We start from the raw sequence: 18,659 nt of genomic DNA on the forward strand, positions 1-18,659 counted from the left end.
TGGTTTGCCTTGGCACTGAACCCGCACATTAGATGATGGATTCTGAATCCACAAGGAATGCCCCTCCAGCTGCCCGCATCTCTGAGTGCAAGTCAGGAGAAAAGCACTGCTCTTCCTCTCACCGTCAGCGTCCTCAAAGCACCCGAAACATTCCGATGCTGACAAGCAGTTGTAATCTCAGTCTTCACCGAGCAAGCCTTCCAGTAAGTCCTTCAGTACCGGTTCGAGGCATTGTAAACATAAGCACTCACCAGCTCCATCAGACTCCAGTTCCTCCAGGGCCATTGAGTCCTGTGCCTTTATCTTTACTGAGCCCCTCTTCACCTGTACAGACAATCCAGACCACCTTGGCAATGCTGGATCCACCAATGATCAAGTCAGTGCCTCTGGCTCCTTAAGCCTTCCTGTCTGCAAGAGATCTTGGGTGTCTCCTTTTACCAGCCTCTCCATTACTGCAGCATCCAGCTCTGGTATTGACCACCACAGGGTCTTTGGCATTCTCGGTGCTATCAGCACCATTGGCCCTGTCCATACTGTAGACACACGTGGCAGCATCCACACAGACACATCTAGTGCGGTAGACATTGCCAGTATTTTCAACATACCCGGGACCACCGATGAAGTCAGCTTTGCCAGCACGATAAGCACAACCGAAGCCTTTGTCATCACTGATACAGTCAACTTCAACACTGCCAACACCCATTACCTCATCGGCATTCAGACCTCCTTATCCCGTGCTATATACGGACTGCAGGGCCCATCTCTCTCAAGACCCCTATGAGCCCCAACAGGAATGCTCCCTCTGTTCCCTGAGGAGTCATACATTCCCTCTTCAGACTTGGAACTCTGTCACCATCCTGACCTTTCAGATCACCTCATAGACATCATGACGGCGCTCAGATTCTAAGGACTATGACTTATCTTTTTTCAAGGAAGCCCCAAGATGGTGCCCTCCACTGTGGGAGGCTCCAACTGTGGAGTTCCCCCCTTGGCCATACTGGTCATGGCCCATTCCAAGGGAGCTGAGACCTCCTTCAGAATCTCAGACCAGCTGGGGTCCCCTTCTCCAGGCCAAGAAGCCATTCACCAGGCTCCTCCGACTGTCCCCTATTGAGGAGGGTGAGATACTCAAGTAACCCCTGGATGTCCCTCCATGCACTTCTTCATAGTCTCCAGACAAGGCTGTCACCCGCAGAGTCACCTCCAGAGGACTTCAAGGTCGTCCAGGACCTAATGAGAAGAATGGCCTCTTCTTTAGGAGTGCAGGTGAAGTTCGTTCAAGAAAATCTGCACAGTCTCTTTGATGCTGCACAAACACCTGCTATGGGAACTGTGGTCCTTCCCATTGAAGAAGCCCTGCTTGAGGCCAGAGAAAACCCTTCGGCAGACCCCAGCTTCTATTCCACCTGCAGCCAACAGACTGGAAAGATGCTACCAAGCTCCTCAAATGGATTCTGATTGTTATCAGTTATCACACTCTCTGATGTCTCCAACTCACTGGTGGTTTTGGCTGCCAATGAGCATTCCCACCTGTCTCATCTCAAAGCCAAGCTTAAAGACAAGTTGCTCAAGAGACTGGCTACATATGGCAGGAAAGCTCACTCTACAGTTACTCTGCAGATGTGGGTGGCTAACCATCAAGTTCTCCTGTGCAAATATAATTGTATTATTTTTACAGCTTTAGCCAGACTACCAGAGAAGCCTAGGGAACAGTTTATGGCTCTGAAGGGCACCTCATGGCAAAAACATCCCTCCACACAGCTATTGATGCAACTGATATGGCCTTGTGATCCATGGCCACTGTCCTTGCAATGAGATGTTCCCCGTGGCTCCAGGTGTCTGGAATGCCAAAGGAGCTGCAATCTGGGATTTGCCATTTGAGCAGTCTGAATTGTTCTCTCAAAAGACTGACATCACGTGCACCCTGAAAAACTCCTGGACGACTGAGATCAAGGGGGGTGTACACCCCAATCTAAAAGAGGAAACAGTTTAGACCTCTGCCCTACCACAGATCACATTTCCAGCAGAGATTCCAGGACTCTTAAGAGACGATCCAGCCCTTCTCAATGGCACCAGACGGCTTTGTCTCCATCAGGCCCTTCTCACTAGACATTGACAGCTTCTTAACGGTCACTTTGACAGCATACCAGTTTCTCCATGTATCCCACCTTTTGAAAGATGCCTACTGCACTTTTACAGTGCTTGGAACTGAAATAACATCAGACAGGTGGGTGCTCAGCACTGTGAAGAGGAATGTGTTATCCGGTTCACCTCCCTCTCCCCAGCCCACCTTCCCTGTCCCTTTTCAGGGACCAACTCAGAAGAGTGTATTACTCTCAGAAGTACGGTCTCTTCTGCAATTGAGTGTAATAGAAAAGGTTCATTGTCATCACAGAGGGATTCTATTCCTAATTCCCCAAAACTTCCAGGAAGTTGAACTGCTTTATTAAGAAAATCAAGTTCCAGATGGTCACCCTCGCTTCCATTACCCTTCACTGGAGGGTGGAGATTGGTATGCTGCCCTTGATGTGCAGGACACATACTCCTGATAATACATCCAGGCCACAAGAAGCACCTTCACGTTATAGCTTGAGATACACGCAGCCAATACCCGGTGCTCCCCTTTGGCTTGGCACGTGTATCAGCCTGCCTGCACTGCCTAGGTGTCCAGCATGTCCCTTACCTAGACAATTGGGTAGTGTGCAGTGCCTCAAGCATCCAAGTCCGCAGCAGCATCCTGATCAGAGGCTCTTGTCTGGGCCTGAAACCGAATTTAGACAAAGTTACAGCCAACGCAGCTGAAACTCCCTGTAACCTCTGGCTTCAGGCTGCCCCTGCTAGCAGCTGAGTGCAGCAGGGAAACTGACTAATCCCTGGGTTGTCTTTAAGCACAAGCAACCTGCAAGCTGCATAAGTTGCAAGCCTGGTATATGCATAGGCTCCCTTTAACCTAAGTCTGAGCAAAGTGACAAAATTAGAGCTCTTCAGAGAGTGAGTTGGGGCAAGAAATGAGATGGAGGCAGGGTGAATTGACGTAAATCGTCACATGGACAGCCTTGATTGAAATAATCAATTTAAATCAACTTTGCCACCTGTACTTCAGTTATTTCTACAGAAAGGTGCCTTGTCATTGGTTGATATAACCATTAAAACATGTTGATTTACAACTAAACAGAGCCTTTACACTAGATTTAGGACATCTTTTTGCTACCTAGGACAGTACACTATAACTACATACATTTATTTAAGCAGTTATATAGCTTAATATTTTCAAATTCTTATTCATTGTATATTTTTAGTATGTTAGAAAATGGTGAATGATGTATTGTGTATGTACTAGCTAATTAACTTTTTTCTCAGAATTTGTGTTAAGCTGCAATAGGATGGTAACTGGAATTTAATTAAACACACAAATCAGCACATAAAATTGATTTTTTATTAAACAAAATAAGCCCTTAATACAGTGCATTACCTAATGTGCCATATTTATAAAGCTTGATCTCAAAAGTTAGATGTGTTCCCTGGATTCTTTACACCACGGATCAGCAACGTTTGGCACGTGGCCCACCAGGGTAACCCCCCTGACAGGCCAGGCCGCTTTGTTTACCTGCAGCGTCCGCATGTTCAGCCGATCGCAGCTCCCACTGGCCGCGGTTCACCACTCCAGGCCAACGGGGGCTGCGGAAAGCCGCGACCAGCACATCCCTCGTCCCGTGCTGCTTCCCGCAGCCCCCATTGGCTTGGAGCGGTGAACCAGTGGGAGCCGAGATCCGCCGAACCTGCAGACGCGGCAAGTAAACAAACCGGCCTGGCCCGCCGGGGGCTTACCCTGGTGGGCCATGTGCCAAAGGTTGCTGATCCCTGCTTTACACCAATGAAGCAGACACTTTATCTCAGAGTTTTTGATAGAGGCTCGTGGAATCCGTATATTTATTTTTTATTTAAATGTTTTTAAAAATTATAGTAAGTTTAGGCCTTAACCTATTTTGTGTTAAATTCAGATTTCATTTTAAACAGGTTTCTTTTTAAAAAGAAAAACTTGTAATTTAAATAGCAACCCTTGATTTATAGTGAAGAAAATAATCTATTTTTTCCCCTCAAAAGGACCCATTGATTTGTCTGCACCCTGGGCAGAGACTCTAGGGTAATGACATGGAGGCAAACGTGAGCCTGTGAATGAAACGTTCTGTGCAACGAAACAAGGGGGCCCGAGTTTAACCACCTTGATCCCTTTGTATGGGATGGGCCAGGACCCATTTCAGACCATCTCGGAGTCTTGTTCATTGGGGGATTTCAGCACATCTGATGTGCCTCCTACCCCAGAGTGTGAACAAGTCATCGTTTAACTCCCCCGTTACCAGAAAATTAATGCCCCATTAACAGTGGCCAGCTTCTCACCCCCACTCTGGCCTGGAGCCACAAATCTGAGGCTGAGAAATAGCAGGGGGAGCTGTGTCTCCTGCCCCCTGGTGCAGTTCTTGCAGAGCAGTCACAGAGAGCTGCTGACAGTCTCCTTGGCACTCTGCGTGCAAATCTGTCAGGGCCTGGCCTGCTTTTTTCTCCTTCCCACTTCTCTGGGAGTAGCCCCAGGCCTGGCCCCACCCCCACACCTCTCAGCACTAGTGCAGCACCTCGTGCATCAGGGAGTCTTCCTGGGCCCCCGCCAGTCTGAGGGCCTGGCAGAGCTGCCCCAAGGTGCCCGGGCCTGGTGACTGCATCTTTGCCCTGGGCCTGCGTTGGGGATCATCACAGTGTACTCGGGTACCAACTTCTGGCCTCCCGCCATGCGTCAGCCCCTCTCCTCCCTGCGGGTTACTGGCTGGGGGCAGACTGACACAGCTGGCGCTGGCAGCAGATGTAGGGTCATGCTCAGGTGAAGCAGCACCCCCCAGGTTAGTTATGAGAGTGGGCGCTTCCAGAAGGTCATGGGGCTGTATTTCCATATAAATAGAGCTGCCATTTCATTCACTACAGACGCTGCTTGGGCCAAGGGCTCTGTCTGCTGGCAGACTGCTCCTCTCTCCAGTTTCTTGCACTAGCAGATGAGCTAAGGGGACTAGACATCAACACTTGGCTTCCATGTGTTCAGCTGCGAGACCTTAGCCTGAAATTGGTGCCAGTCAGCTGGAGGCAGCTCCCCCCAGGAGCCCCTGCTCTCTGGGGTGCAGGGTCTCACCATGGTGAATTCTGCCCGCTAGCGCAGTGTCTGAGCCGTGTCCTAGAGGAGTGGCTGTGGCACAAGGTGGCGCTGTCTGACATGCTGCTTTGGCCGACTAGTCACCTGTACAATGTTCCCTCCTAGCCTTCCGCGCCCTGCTGCAGATCCGAGCCGTGAGGAAGAAGCCTGGGGCTTTGTCGCCCGTCTCGTTCAGCCCCGTCCTGGCCCAGACCATGGACCATGATGAGCACTCTGTAAGTAACTCACAACCCTGTGTGGCTTCCGGCCCTGTGTCTCCCCCCCCCACCCAGCGAGCGGAGATCGGGCAGGCTCTCTGTTCTCCATGCCCAGGCTCCATTTCCATTGGCTTGGTCCATCTGTGGATGTCCTTTCCTGAGGCTGTTGGCCAAGGCCCTTCGAACTGTGTTTGGGGTGAGCCTTTCCTACTTGGATCAGCTTCATGCTTGAGCATTCGAACCTCCTGCTCTTCTTGAACCCCTTGATAGCTGGGGAGCAGCCCTCCCCATGGCTTGTGGCTTTTCAGAATGTCTGCTACCCTCCACGCCAGGTTTATGAAGCTGTTTGAGGCCCGGTCTCCGCTCTTTTGTTTAGCCAGCATGACTTTGAGCGGGAACTGCCACCGTGTGCCATAGCATGAAGAGGTTTCCCTGGGCCATGCAGGATACAGTGCCTGTCTTGGAGGGGGGTGGCCCAGCTCTTGGTTTGGAAGAATAATTGGTTACAGTTTGAGCTTGTGTGTAAATCTGCATCCGCAAGTTGTTTTGATGAAATGCCGTTGGCCTCCTGATTCCCCTCTAAGGTCTGTTCATGGGCTGGCTAATAACCCTATATGTGCAGCTCTCCTGGGGAAGCTCATATCCCAACCAGTGTAAGTACACAGCTAATTATAGTGAGATACGTGAGATCTCCCAGAGCTAGTGTGATCAGCACCACTAGGGGACTGTCAAATACAGCATTGCTCGCTGTTCTGAACGAGCCCCGTCAGGGAAGAAGGTGTAACCTAAGACAGCTCCAGTGCATTCAGAGACTTGCTCCCCTTGCCCTTGTTCTGACGTATCGCTATACGTACTCATTGCTGTGCCCCAAAATACTGGGGCCTGCAGGTATAAATACAGTTCCCATCGGCCTGGCCCATTCCTTTGCGGACTCTAGAATGGAAGCCTCCATCCTGAACATTGCTCACAAGGGCAGGCACTGCTCGTTGTCAGTGATGTGGTTGCAGAGCAAACCACAAATAGACCCTCTTGACTGAGCAGCTGGGACCCCTTCACCCCATGAGCCTGGATCACTCATCTTTAACCTCCGCTGGCTCATGAAATCCTGTCTGAGGGGGGGAGCGGTCACTACAGACAAGAAGTGGGCACCAGAATGCAGAGTTTGGGCATGGTATCTCCCTGACCTGACTGAGCTGAGCGAGTTTCGGTTTAAAAAAGGTCTCGGGGCTGATTTCCAGTCGGCAGTGAGAATCCAATGCTTTGCCAGACAAAAGGCTGGGGGGCAAGACCCTCTCTGCTCAGCGTAGCAGACAGCAGGTTTGGTTGGCCAATCGCTACTCTTCGGAAAGGCAGTCAGTACGTTGAGAGAGGTGCTGATAAGTAGCCAAGGTGGGATTTTGTGGGCAATTGTTTTACAAACCGTGATGGGAACAGAAACGGGCATTCGTGGCATTTTGTAAAAACTCAGTTACAATCAGATTTCACCCAGCAGCCTTGGAATAGTGCTGAGACCCAGCAAATGAACCTGCCCCAGCCAGCGCGATTGCCGAAGCAGGGTGCAGAGTAAGGTGGAGACAGCCTCACAAAGAGCTAGTCAGCTAGTTATAAAGCTCTGTCCATGGGAATGGTCTCAGCTGGGAGTGACACGGGAAAGGAAAATTCTTGTTTCAAGTATGATTATGATCTTAACTGTCCCTTTAAATCCCCCAAAGTGAGCACTGTCTCCCTACCCAACAGGAAATGTGCAAGGGAAACAGTGAGTGGTCGCATTAATCACCAGGAGTCTCGCTGGCATGTGAGACCATTCCACGTGCGAGGGCTTGCTAACATGCTGGGCTTCGCTCCTTCGTAATGCCCAAAGTGCCCTGACCCCAGCCACCGCTCCCGTTCGTTCTAACAGCACTCGCCCCCTTCTGACGTTCACTCGCCCCCACCCACTGTGCTGGAGGGAAGCAGCATTATCCTAGTTTTACAGATGGATAAGCTGAAGCACGGAGAGTTTTGGGAGACTTGCCTGAAGTCCAAAGGGAGTCGGTATCAGAACACAGGGATTCCTGGCCCCCACCCTGGAACCCTGAGATCACAACCCCTTCTTTCTTGTTTTCCTGCTCCAGACTCCTAGAACTGGGCAAAAGAGCCTCTATCGAGTTCCTGTTCCACCCATGGGATTGCTTGTGGGAGCTTGTCTGGATTTGTCTAGCCCCGGTCTCTTTGAAGGGCGTGTTGGGCTCTCTTTGTAAAACTCTTGTTCAGAGAGGTTGGGGTTGACAATAGCAGAGTCAAACCAAGTCTCAGATGCAAGCAGAACTGACTGGGAAAGAGACCCCTGCACATCTTGTGTAAAGCAAAACAGCTTTGGTTGTGAAGTTGCTTAAAAAACTCTCTAAAACTCTTCTAGTTGACAGTTGAGTGAGTGTTTGCACCTTGGGACTTGTTCATGCTTGGAGTGCAGCGCAACGAATCAGCCACCACCACCGGGCAGGGGCTGTGCCTTGGCAAGCAGGAGGGGGAAGCACAGCTGAAGCATAAATGCAAGTGATGGACCTAAGAGAGAGAAGAGTGATCCATTTTTATCCCCTAGACCTATCCCATGAGGCCTGCAGCTACCCTCATCTTCAGCACCAGGGAGGCTCCTGCTTCCTCTTGCTCCAAGCAGCCTGGGGGCTTGGCTCATGGTGGAGCATGGCACACTGGGACCTGTGTTCTCTGCAGGTCGCATCTCTTCATTAAAGATGAGGGCTGTTGTCTGATGCTGTTATACAAGCTTGACAGAGCCCGCAGCCTCCTCGCAAGCTGCAGATGCAGCCTTCTGAGGGTCACGCAGGGCACCCTGCAGTGGTGCTGTAGGCAGAGCAATAGGCTTCAGGGACAGCTGGGTGGTTAGTGCCCAGCGAGAGGGAGCCATTGCTTAAAGACGTGTGTAAGTTTCAGTGACTGATTGGCAGGGCCCTGCGTGGGCCCTGCTGTGGACTTCACTGCAGGATCCACCCCCGGCCTCAGAACTGAGCTACAGCATCTGAGCTTTTGCTTAGAAATAAAACATAAAATCAAAAGGTTGGTTGTTGCCCCTCATGACTGCGACAAAAATGTCCCCAATATAAACCAATCTGTTACTGTCTCCTCACGTCTGCTGCCTCCTGAAACAGGAGCTCTGAGCTGGTGTCTGTAAACAGTGCCCCCTCCGGCTTGGTGGGGCAATAATCCCGGAACCTAGGGGCAGTTTTAATGTCAGTGCAATTAAGTATTTCATTGCTTCCTTATCCCACTATCCCTCACTGCCTCTCCAACTGCCTAAACTCACAATGTGCTGTACCTCGCTGCCATGTCCTCCGGCACGCATGCACCAGCCTCTACCAGGCACTTGTGCTTTGTCAGAGCAGATGTTGTTGGCACTGAAAGGCATCACAAAGTAAACTGGTTATAATATTCCAGTCAGTGGCAGAGATGCTGAGCTGAACATATTCTTTATATTCCTCCTCAGCGCAATAAAAACTTCCCTTCGTGAATTTACCGGCCCGCCCCCAAAATATGAGCATCGCAGTGCAGAATGGAGGTGCAGTTTGCCACTGATGATGGTGATTAATAATTGGGTTCACTTGACATTGGTTTAACTGCTTTTAACAGGACACCATCAACATGTACTGCATATTCCCTCAGCCGCCGGTTTCCCAGTCATGTGAAAGACCCAGACAGACAACAAAGGAAACTCGCTATGTGGAGGAAGCAGCAGGAAGGGCTGTTGGATGTGCAAAAGAAATAAACTGACCAATAGCAAGCACATAAGATATTGCTCTCTCTAATCTTTCCCTTATAGAATTTTGACTGTTGTTTGAAACAGATGTGCGCACAAAACTTTAAGCTGATGGTGCCCCTTTAAATTAACCACTAAAGGAGCAAAGGATTTACTGTGCAAAGAATAAAGAAGGGATCCCAGTTTCACACTGGGTCCAATTTTGTGGGGTTGCCTAACATTACCCCTGTTTTCCTCACCTGCAGAGCTCCGACAACATCCCTCCAGGATATGAGCCCATTTCGCTGCTGGAAGCATTGAATGGCCTCCGCTCCATCTCCCCATCCATCCCTTCCGCTCCTCTGTACGAGGAAATCAGCTACACCGGCGTAGTGGATGGGCTGCCCCCTGCCGGCCGCCCGCTAGCCGGGATTGACAGAGCCATGGAGAGTGGCCCTCAAAAGAGCAAGCGGAGCAAATCTCCAGACAGGTCAGCCCCAACAAAGGAACAAAGGAGTCTGCTCCTCACATGGGCCCTTCGGGTCCTCCCCAGCACAGTACAGCCCTGTCATCTCCTCCTTGGCTTGCCTGGCCCATGGCTCTGCATTGCCGCCTAGCTCTCCTGGCACTGCTAACCCTGCAGCAGTGCGCGGACAACAGCTGCTCAGAGCTGGGAGGTTGGGGTGCTGCCTGCATGTTTAGCCTTAGAAATGGCTGTCTTGCGATTGCTGGAGGACTCCAGGGAGGGCTCACTGCTCGCCGAAGAAAGTTGATTTTCAAGCTGGTTTTTCAGCCGTGCTCTCACACCCTGCATGTCCTGCACCCCCAGTTCCATGCCCATGCTTCCTTTGAGCATTTTCTGGTATCGTGCGCCCCAAGCCCAGGGCTGCAGGTGAACCTCCCCTTGACACGTGGAGGCCCAGTTGGGAAGCAGAGCCCTGACAAGCATTGCAAGAAGGGGCTGAAACTCCTGGGAATGCCAGGTTCAGATCCCAACAGGCCTGAGGTGGCCCTTCGCCCTGCTGAGCAGGTTCTGTGCAAGTGACTGTTGGTGTGCGTCTCAGATGAGACGCACCAGGGGTCTGAGCACTTGAAGCGGCTGCTTATGCCCTTGTGGCCCTTTCTATGAGAGGGAGGTTCGTGATCCCACATTCCCCTGCCTGCACTCTTGTGCACCTCCTGGCTTCTGCCGTTTCCACTGTGCTGTGCCTGCCGGGGGCTGGGAGGTGCCATGGGAATGGAAGTCGCTGTGTTTTGTGGCTCTCTGCAACATCATTCTTCCCCCTCCCTCCCAGTGCATTACGATCTCCTTCGTCTCCAATCCATGAAGAGGACGAGGAGAAGCTCTCTGAGGACTCGGACTCCCAGCCAGCGCTGAGCGGGGCCGAGCTGGTGCTGAGGGAGAACAGCTCTCCTGGAGTAAGTCCCCATCCCAAACGCTGCTCAACCCTGGCTGCTCCTTGCCCCATAGCCCTGCACCAGCAAAGGGCCACTCCCTGGGCTGCAGCATGACAGCTGGCTACGGGTGCTGGTCTGGGGAGCTGCATTTCGGGCAGGCTCTTCCTGAGTAACAGGGCTCAGGGTAAACCCTTTAGTGTAGGACGGGAAGGAGCCCGGAGTCCACTCCCGGGGAGACCTGAACACTTCCCCTCCTCCCTTAACTCCACAGCTCTCCACCTCCCACCCCCAGTGCCTTGGGTTTCCCATGCTGCCAACCCCTCCCCCCGGGCACAATGGGAACAATTACAATTACAGCCAGGGAGGGCATTTCTAACCCTTGGGGCTGGCGCCTGAAGGGCTTTGTTAACATGGGATGCTCCTGCCGGTGCAAAAGGGTTCCGGGGTGGCATCCTTAGTGAGAGATCTAGGTTAATTCTGGCTCCAGTCACTGCAGTTGGCTCTGCAGCTTCCTAGCTCTGAACCCCCCAGCCTGGGCCTGCCCAGTGCACCCACAATCAGCATCTGACACCCGGGAACCTCCAGGAGGGGGTTTCAGCAGGGGGTGGTGTGCCCGGACAGGTGGACACCCTCATTCCCCAGGCCAGTATGGCACTAGTGTGATAATGCTGGGCACCCTGTATCAGGGCATCAGACAGGCTGCCCCCCATCCTGGGCAGTCTGCTGAGCGCGTCGGTAGAGTATACTGAGTCCAAGAGGAGGGGTTCCAGCCTGCAGAGATTGTCCTATTCTCTCCTTTTCCAGAGCATGGTGGCTGAAGAAATCGAGGAGATCTCGTCCCTGCAGCAAGGTACGTCCTGCCCATACCTATGAGACAAGTCAGTCTAGAGGGTGGAGTTTGGGGCTGGAAGTGACCCCCTGCTAGCCTCTTGGCCCTGCTCTCTTGGCTTATGGCAGGGCTCCTTCTAATCCCCCTGGAAGGTGCTTCTTGGGGTTGGATGTGGTCTCAGCCTGGAATCACATGCCCGGATCACTGATCTCCTTGGAGACTGAGCGCCCCCTAGTGCTTGTGCACAGACACAGCACCTGATCTGTGTCTGCTGGGGCCCAGTGAAACATGCACTTTGTGCAACAGGGATCTTTGTGTGAAGAATCATAGAATATCAGGGTTGGAAGGGACCTCAGGAGGTCATCTAGTCCAACCCCCTGCTCAAAGCAGGACCAATCCCCAGCTATCAAGATCTGCAGAGCTCTGTGCTCTGCGACACTCTCCAGCGTTTCTCGTGTCTCAGATCTTCCAAAGGGAGTGTTTAAAAACTGCATTTGGACAGTGGCCGAAGCTGAAGGGGAAACCGCGCTGGGAACTAGGGAAGTGACAGTGACTGAAATTTCTCACGCGTTCCTTCCCAGCCGGCTCTCCCTGGAGCTGAGCTCTCCCAGGGTGGGCTGACGGGGCAGATCAGTAGTGCAGTGCAGGCTGGCTGTGTATGTTCCCCTCCCCTTTGCTGCTGTCGCCATGTTCCCCAGCCTGCGCCCGAGGGCCAGGAGGGATGCAGAGGCTCTCAGTTGGCCATTGTGCCAGGCAGCACCCACCATTCCCAAACACTTGATGGGAAATTTCACTGCAACTTAAAAGCCTAGATCTCATTCCCTAGACACCGGGCTGCCTGTTGATCCGCTGTGGGAGGTGGCTTCCACATGGGGAGGGAGGAGAGTACCGGGGGTGGGTTCTCCATCCTGCCCAATGCCAGGTGGCCATCTCCCCGCTCCAGCGCTGCTCGGTGGACAAGACCCAGGCTGTGTCCTGCATGCGTGGGGCTGGCTCAGTGCTGGTAGGATTCGCCCTCTGGTGCTGTGATCAGTGCCCAGGGCAGGGCTGGCAGGACAAATGGCAGGAGGCGCTGCACGACTTCGCTGGGCTCCCTAGGCCTGATGTGTCTTCAAGCGTCTCGGCTGCAGACAAGAGAAGTGCCTTTTTCAGTCGCTGGCCGTGTCACCTGGCAGCGTTTGCAGGGCGCGGCAAGGGGCAGTGGGGAAGGAACCTGTTCTCCCCAGGCACATGCCAGTGGGGGCCCTTGTTGGCACTGGCCTCTCCTCTGGAGGGAAGGCAGCACAGAGCCCTCTGTCTCTCTCCCACTCGCTGCATCAGGACTAAGCTCTCCGCATTCTCTGCTGACTCCAGGTAGCCGCCTGCCCTCCATGGAAGACATCCTGCCGGAGAGCAGCTGCAGCGAGCACAGGAGCCTTACGCAGTCAGAGAGCGACCCCCCAGTCGATGTGTACCTGCCAGGTAACAGCCCAGCCCGGGGGCCAGGGGAGGTCTCCTTGTGCTGGCATGGCACTGATTGGTGGGGGGCTGCACTGCTGTGGCTTGGCAAGGGGTCTGTGCTGTGCATACTCGCTGCGGGCTGAGCCACCCTGCTTGCAGCTTGCTTGGCTGGATCGTTGCATCAGGCAGCTCGTCTCCAGCAGAGAGTGAAACTCTCCCCTAAAGCACCCACTTGCCATGATCATATGGAGCTAACTGCTGCCCCCAGGGGCATGGGCGAGTGGGGCTCCCAGAGAGGTAACTTGCCCTATATCTCCACTTCCCCTCTCCCTTTGCCGTCCCCTCCTCCCTCACCTTTTTGTCTTTCTGCTTCCAGCCCCCCACCTCACCCCCTTTCCTCCTTTCTGCTCTTTGGGCTGCAGCCCCTAGAGGGCAACCCAATTGCAAGTGTGATAGTGGCTTCCCCATGTGAGTTGGTGAGATTCTCTCTTCTCCCACCCCCAACCGAAGATTCATGAATACATGAGTTGAGGCATAACGTGGTGGGGGGCTGAAAACCCCTGGTCTCCCTCCTCTAGTGATGGCCACATCTGATCACTGGCCCTGGCGCTCCAGCTGTGAGCTCCCTCCAAGGGTAAGAGCCCACCTGGCAGCAGATCCCGGGCACACCCAGAGAAGAGCGCAGGCTCTTGGCTTTATTGCTCCTTGTCTCCATACTGCTGACCCAGGGAGGGAGAGGCAGGGCCTGCCACGCTGGGGCCGCTGAGCATGCATGCTGTCACCATGAGCCACACGCGGCGCGCTGGGCTCATCCTCTGCGGGGGAGGGGCCATCTCTGGGCAGGCCGGGCCCCACTCACTGTGCCGCGGGTGGGGGATTGCGCTTCGGGGGGCTTTGTGGCTGAGCTGCTCGCAGCGCAGCTCCATCAGCCATAGTCGTTGCAGCCTGTTCTCTCCTGTAGAGTCACAGTCTGTTCTGAGCATCTCTCTAATGTCTCCTTCCTTCTGCCTGCCTCCCTGCTCCTGCCCTGGGCAGCACTGGGTCCCGATTCCTGCTCTATTGGGATAGAGGAGTAAGCTGGTACGTCGTCTCATTCTCTCTTACGCGCAGGGAATTGCATGGGGCGGCAGGAGCCTTTCAGGGTGGGACTGTAGTGGGGGCAGACTGGCTGAATGTGTCAGTACCAGGCTGGCCCCTTCTCCCCTCCCTGCCCTTCCAGCTTGGCCCAGGGCGGTGCATTGTTGCAATGGTTTCCCCTCACCACGGGGTGGCGGTAACAGGCCCCAGAGCAGGGCGTGGGAGCCAACTGGCCTGAAATCCGGGAGTTCAGCTGCTCCCTGGGTTTCTCTCTCCAGATGGCTCAGCTTGTGCCTCCTTTGTATACTGACCTGGCAGCTCTGATCCCAGCCCCTGGCAGCAACTGTCAGCATTCCTGAATCCCCTCTGCCCAGCGCTAGCCAGGCCAAGCACCCCGCCAGGCTCCGAGGGGAGGCTGCTGGGCAAAGCACCAGTGTCCCTCTCCCCAAGAGAGCGAGGTGAGTTCAGCCCACTCCTTGCGACTCGGGGCACGTGGTGCCTCCAGCCTCCCCTGCTGTGACAGGAACAGAGGAGCCCTGTCCCTGCTATGCTGAGCACCCTCCCCCAGCCCCTCGCTGAATGCTCCTGCAGGAGGCCCTATGGCTGTATGTGAGCCCATAAACGTGTGGGTAACTCAGCCCTGTTAGCATGAGTGACCAGGGTGCGGAGCTGGCCCAGAAACCTCCTCTCTCACACACACAAGATCTGATCTGATCTGATCTGCTTCCGCTCACCGTGTGCAGGGTTCCCCAAAGACTGGGGGGCCAAGAGACTAAAACCCTTGGGGGTTCCTCTCTAGGCCCTGGTGCCCGCTGGGTCCACGTCCTGCTGAACTGTGGCAGAGGGCACAGGGCTCGTCCACTCGTCAGCAAAGCCAAGAAACTGGACAGGAAATCCTTGTGGGTCTCCACCCAGCCCCTCTGTCCTGGGAGCCAGCACAGGGCAGTCCCCTTCCCGAGCAAAGGGGAGCGGGGCATACCTGGCATCTGCTGGAGTGTGGGGAGCATCCCGTTTGCAGCATGAGTCCCCCACCCAGAACCGTCCCATGCCCACGGGGCTCCTCCAGTGCGCACATGCTGGCTGATTTCCCCCAAGCTGTAGCTCAGCCCATCCTGCGCCCGCCTGCTCCCCCCTAGGCTGATCAGAGGGTGGCAGGGGCTGTGATGTCTCTGTCTCTCTCTCTCTCCCCTCGTTCAGGGTCATCCAACTCCGAAACCCTTCCAAGCCATGGCGCCAACAGTCCCACTCAGCCCCTCCTCTTCAACCAGCCCCGGTTCCGTCCGGAGGACGCGCGCAGCCTTTCCTTCCGCCCAAGCCTGCGGGGGTCTCAACTACATCCCAAGCCACACGCACAAGCTCTCCTCTCCCCGAGGGAGCTGGGAGCCGCCCGCGCCCTGCAGGGCCCCCAACTGACTCTCTGATCATGGCTCAGGTGTGTTAAATGAGTCTGTAAATGGGGCAAGAGGAAGGCAGGCGCTGCCCCCTGCAGCAGGTTCGAACCAGGCTCCCTGGGGCCCTGGCGCCCACTTTCCTCTTGGGACTGGCCGCTCCCCTCACCAACGGGCACAACTTTTGCACAGGTTGGTTTTTTAAAGATGTTTAAAGTACTTCCCGTTCTAACCCCTCCGCCCCCTTCCCCCCCCCCGAGGAGCCAGCGGGAGGGGGCTGGTGGGGGGTGCAAATGAAGGACACTCCCATGTATATTTTGTACACACGATGACTGCTTGCAGCTGTGGGCTGGCGCTGCCCCTCCCCTGTAAATCCCTTGCAGGCCGGCCAGGCTCTGTTCTGTTTTCTCCTGGGGGCACCCAGCCCAGGGCAGTCTGTAGCTGGGCTCATGTGGCACCTCCTCTCCTCCAGGCGTCGGTCCCCTGGGCGTGGCATTGCCTCCTGGCCAGCTGCTGACCCCATGATTGCTTTGCAGCTGGCGCTCGCTCCCCTGCAGCCTTGTGTGGGAGGAGCAGGGTGGACGGGCTCATGCCTTCCCCTGCAAAGGGACGAGGGCCCCGGCTGCACTCACTGGGGGGACAGCCCCTCTGCGGGGAGCCTGCTCCGGGTCGGTCCTTCCCAGGGAAGATCCAGCCAAATCTCAAGCGTGGGGCACACGCGCCACCGCTCCCCTTCCTGATCCTGCACCAGGGCTCTTGGATTCAGCCACTCCTGCTACCCTGCCCCCTCCAGCCCGTGTGTGGCTCCTCCCTGCCAGGCCCTGGTTCCTGGGCCCTCAGGTGCCATGCCTGGCTGCAGGCAGGCTCTTACCTAGCTCACAGCCAGGGCAGCCTGGTCTGTCAGCACCCGCGGGCTCCAGGGTGGCTTTCTGAGCTCCTTAGACACAAGCACAAGCGTCCTGCCGGAAGGTGGGGACTTTGCCCCGCCAGGCAGCCACCAGCAGCACCTGCTTGGCTCCCTGCAAGGCCAGGGCCAGCAGGGCCTTGCTGAGTGACACTGTTCAGGGGAGCCCTTAGGGAGAATAGCCCGTTCCTCGTCCTTTACTACTCTGCCCACTTTCCCTGCTGCGGCGAGGCCCGGGCACCTGCTCCTCCCAGCTCTGGAGAGACCCTTCCCCGGCCTCAGTCCCAGCCCCTGGCATCTCCCCGTAGTCCCTGCACCACTGTGGTGTGTCTGAGCCTGGCCTGCAGAGAGTGGGGAGCAGCGCACTGGCAGTGCTAGGCCTTGTTACAGCTGTGGGCCCCAAAGGTGGGGGAGGAGCAGCCCGGCAGCTTGTCTCACCCTGGCTGGGACAGGGCCGATGAGTCAAGCGCTCAGCTCTGGGTGGGGTCAGACCCAGCATCTCTCCAAAGCTAGCAGCTCCACACTCAGCATGCAGCACTGCCAGCAGTGAGGCCCAGGGAGGGCGAGAAGGGTCCTGCCCCCTGCTATGGGATTCCTGCCATGCTGGGGCCTGGGAAAGGCCTCCATGGCAGAGAACCACCCCCCAACCCAGGGCCCCTTTGAGTTGCAGCCAGCTCCCCCCATCCAGGTAGGGCCTTTGAGGCAGGAGATCAGCCCTGGGCCCCCACTGCGATCCTGGGCTCGGGTGTGTCTGTTGCTGAGGAGATGGGGTGTGCATTGTAGCAGTGGAGGGGGCAGTCTTCCCAATGCTCTGTTGCGGCCCCTGCCCCAGAGAGCAGGCATGGCCATGGCACAGGGAGATGCCATGAAAAGCATCCCCTAGCCCTCGCTGCTGACTGCAGTGACTCCCTTTGGCAGTAGGGCAGCTCCCATCACCGCTATCTTCAGGGGCATGACTCTCTGCCCCTCGTCCTAACCTACTGCTGCATGGTCACTGGGCAGGGTTCCAGACGGGGCTAGCGGGGCGTGGGGGTGCTGGCAGCCTGCGGGGCTGAGGGAGACCTGCACTCTGCGCACAGCTTCAGACTGGGACCTGGAGCAGGGGGCGTTTGGGCACCTGCCTTTCCCCACTGTACATAGCCAGCGCCCGTGGCCTCATTGGTGCCCTCTTTGCCCGCCTTGATCGATGTCGCTCAGTGCGGTGACCTTGCCGTGTGCCTTGTTCCTGCTTTCTGTGCTGTGGGGAGTCTCCCACCCCACCCCTGGGGCTGGCCCGGACCCTGCAGGAGTCTCCTGTCCCTGCTGGGAGCTGTGCCCACAAGGACCCATTCCCGTGGGCAGGTTTGTGTGCATGGCTGCTGGACGCTGCCGTCTGCTTCCGTTTGCTGTCACGCCTTTCGTTCTCTGCTCCTCCCCAGCGAGATGGGCCAGCCCCCTGTCTCCCCTGGCAGGGATTTCTGGGGGCTCCTCCCTTTGTTCCTGTTTAGAGTAATAAATCCATGGAGCAATAGCCTCTGTTTATCCGTTATTGGAGTCTCCGTGTGCATCCTCCGCCCCATGCAGGGGGAGCAGAGCATTCCAGGGCAGGCAGCTGAGAAGAGTTTTGGGTTTGTGGCACCTTCACAAACCAAACCCCTGGCTGCTGACCCCAGCTGAAAAGGCTGAAACTCCTGCAAACTCCAGCCTAGTCACAGGGCAGAGCAATCACTCCCCTTCTCCAAGGGCAGGCAGCGCTGGGCCCTTCTCATGCCTCTGGGAAGCACATATCAGTCTCTGGTGCTCTGCCCCTGCAGCAGCCCAGACTCGGGCCTGGGTTTGCCCTATTGCAGGGTGACCCCCTGCAGGACACCAGGTGGACACTGACTCCTTTACAGAGGCCAGGCCTCATACCCCATGGCACTCAGACCCCAGGATGTGCACAGCCGGCCCGGGAGAGGTCTGGTGAAGACTGTGGCTGGAGGGGTGCTAAGGGGTGTCCATCCTGCCAGCCCCACCCTCTGAGCACAGCACGTGTCTCCCCAAGCAGCTATCTGCAGGGCCCCAGGCATGGGATCTGTCTGTGGGCAGGCAGGCTCCACATGCCCAGGGGGTTGGGGCCCTGCTGCTCATGACTGCTTCTTCAGGCCATGGCCCTCCGCACCCTCAGGCCAGCTCGTCTCCTGGGGGGGGATGTCCCTGCCACACAAGCAGGATGGGCTCTTTCCATCTGGCACCTGGACTCACTGGCTGTGCACTGGGAGTGGGCGCCTTAGTGTTCCCCTCAGCTCTGACAGGGTGCCCATTCACCCTCGGGCATCAGGCTTCTCCTGGTACTCCCTGCTGCTGCCATGTGTCCCCTAAGCTTGCTCCTAGCCATTAAGACGACTCCGGGAGTCAAAGGGTTAACTACAGTTCACAGTGCAGAAAACACCCTGATTACAGCCAGCTGTGAGGGGCAGGTACCTGCGGGGGTGGGGGGCCCCTTCCCTCCCACCCCCATGTTGGAGCAGGAGCACAGTC

At 55.7% G+C, this 18,659-nt stretch overlaps 1 protein-coding gene across 3 annotated transcripts in view; it reads left to right on the top strand.

The window, feature by feature from the left end:
- The window catches only part of MGRN1 (mahogunin ring finger 1), a 109,464-nt gene extending 91,794 nt beyond the window's left edge, over window positions 1-17,670 (top strand). Inside the window, exons 11-17 of one of the 3 annotated variants that reach the window (XM_005312140.5) lie at window positions 5,303-5,412; window positions 9,391-9,614; window positions 10,420-10,543; window positions 11,327-11,372; window positions 12,705-12,812; window positions 13,753-13,871; window positions 15,066-17,670. In XM_005312140.5, the coding sequence (XP_005312197.1) occupies window positions 5,303-5,412; window positions 9,391-9,614; window positions 10,420-10,543; window positions 11,327-11,372; window positions 12,705-12,812; window positions 13,753-13,859 (719 nt within the window). In that variant the 3' untranslated portion in view covers window positions 13,860-13,871; window positions 15,066-17,670. The remainder of the gene's footprint in view (window positions 1-5,302; window positions 5,413-9,390; window positions 9,615-10,419; window positions 10,544-11,326; window positions 11,373-12,704; window positions 12,813-13,752; window positions 13,872-15,065) is intronic. The other 2 variants (XM_005312141.5, XM_005312139.5) reach the window with 2 other exon arrangements.
- Window positions 17,671-18,659: the final 989 nt, after the last annotated feature.

Source organism: Chrysemys picta, chromosome 10 (genome assembly GCF_011386835.1).
Source record: "Chrysemys picta bellii isolate R12L10 chromosome 10, ASM1138683v2, whole genome shotgun sequence".
Taxonomy (NCBI): Eukaryota; Metazoa; Chordata; order Testudines; family Emydidae; genus Chrysemys; species Chrysemys picta.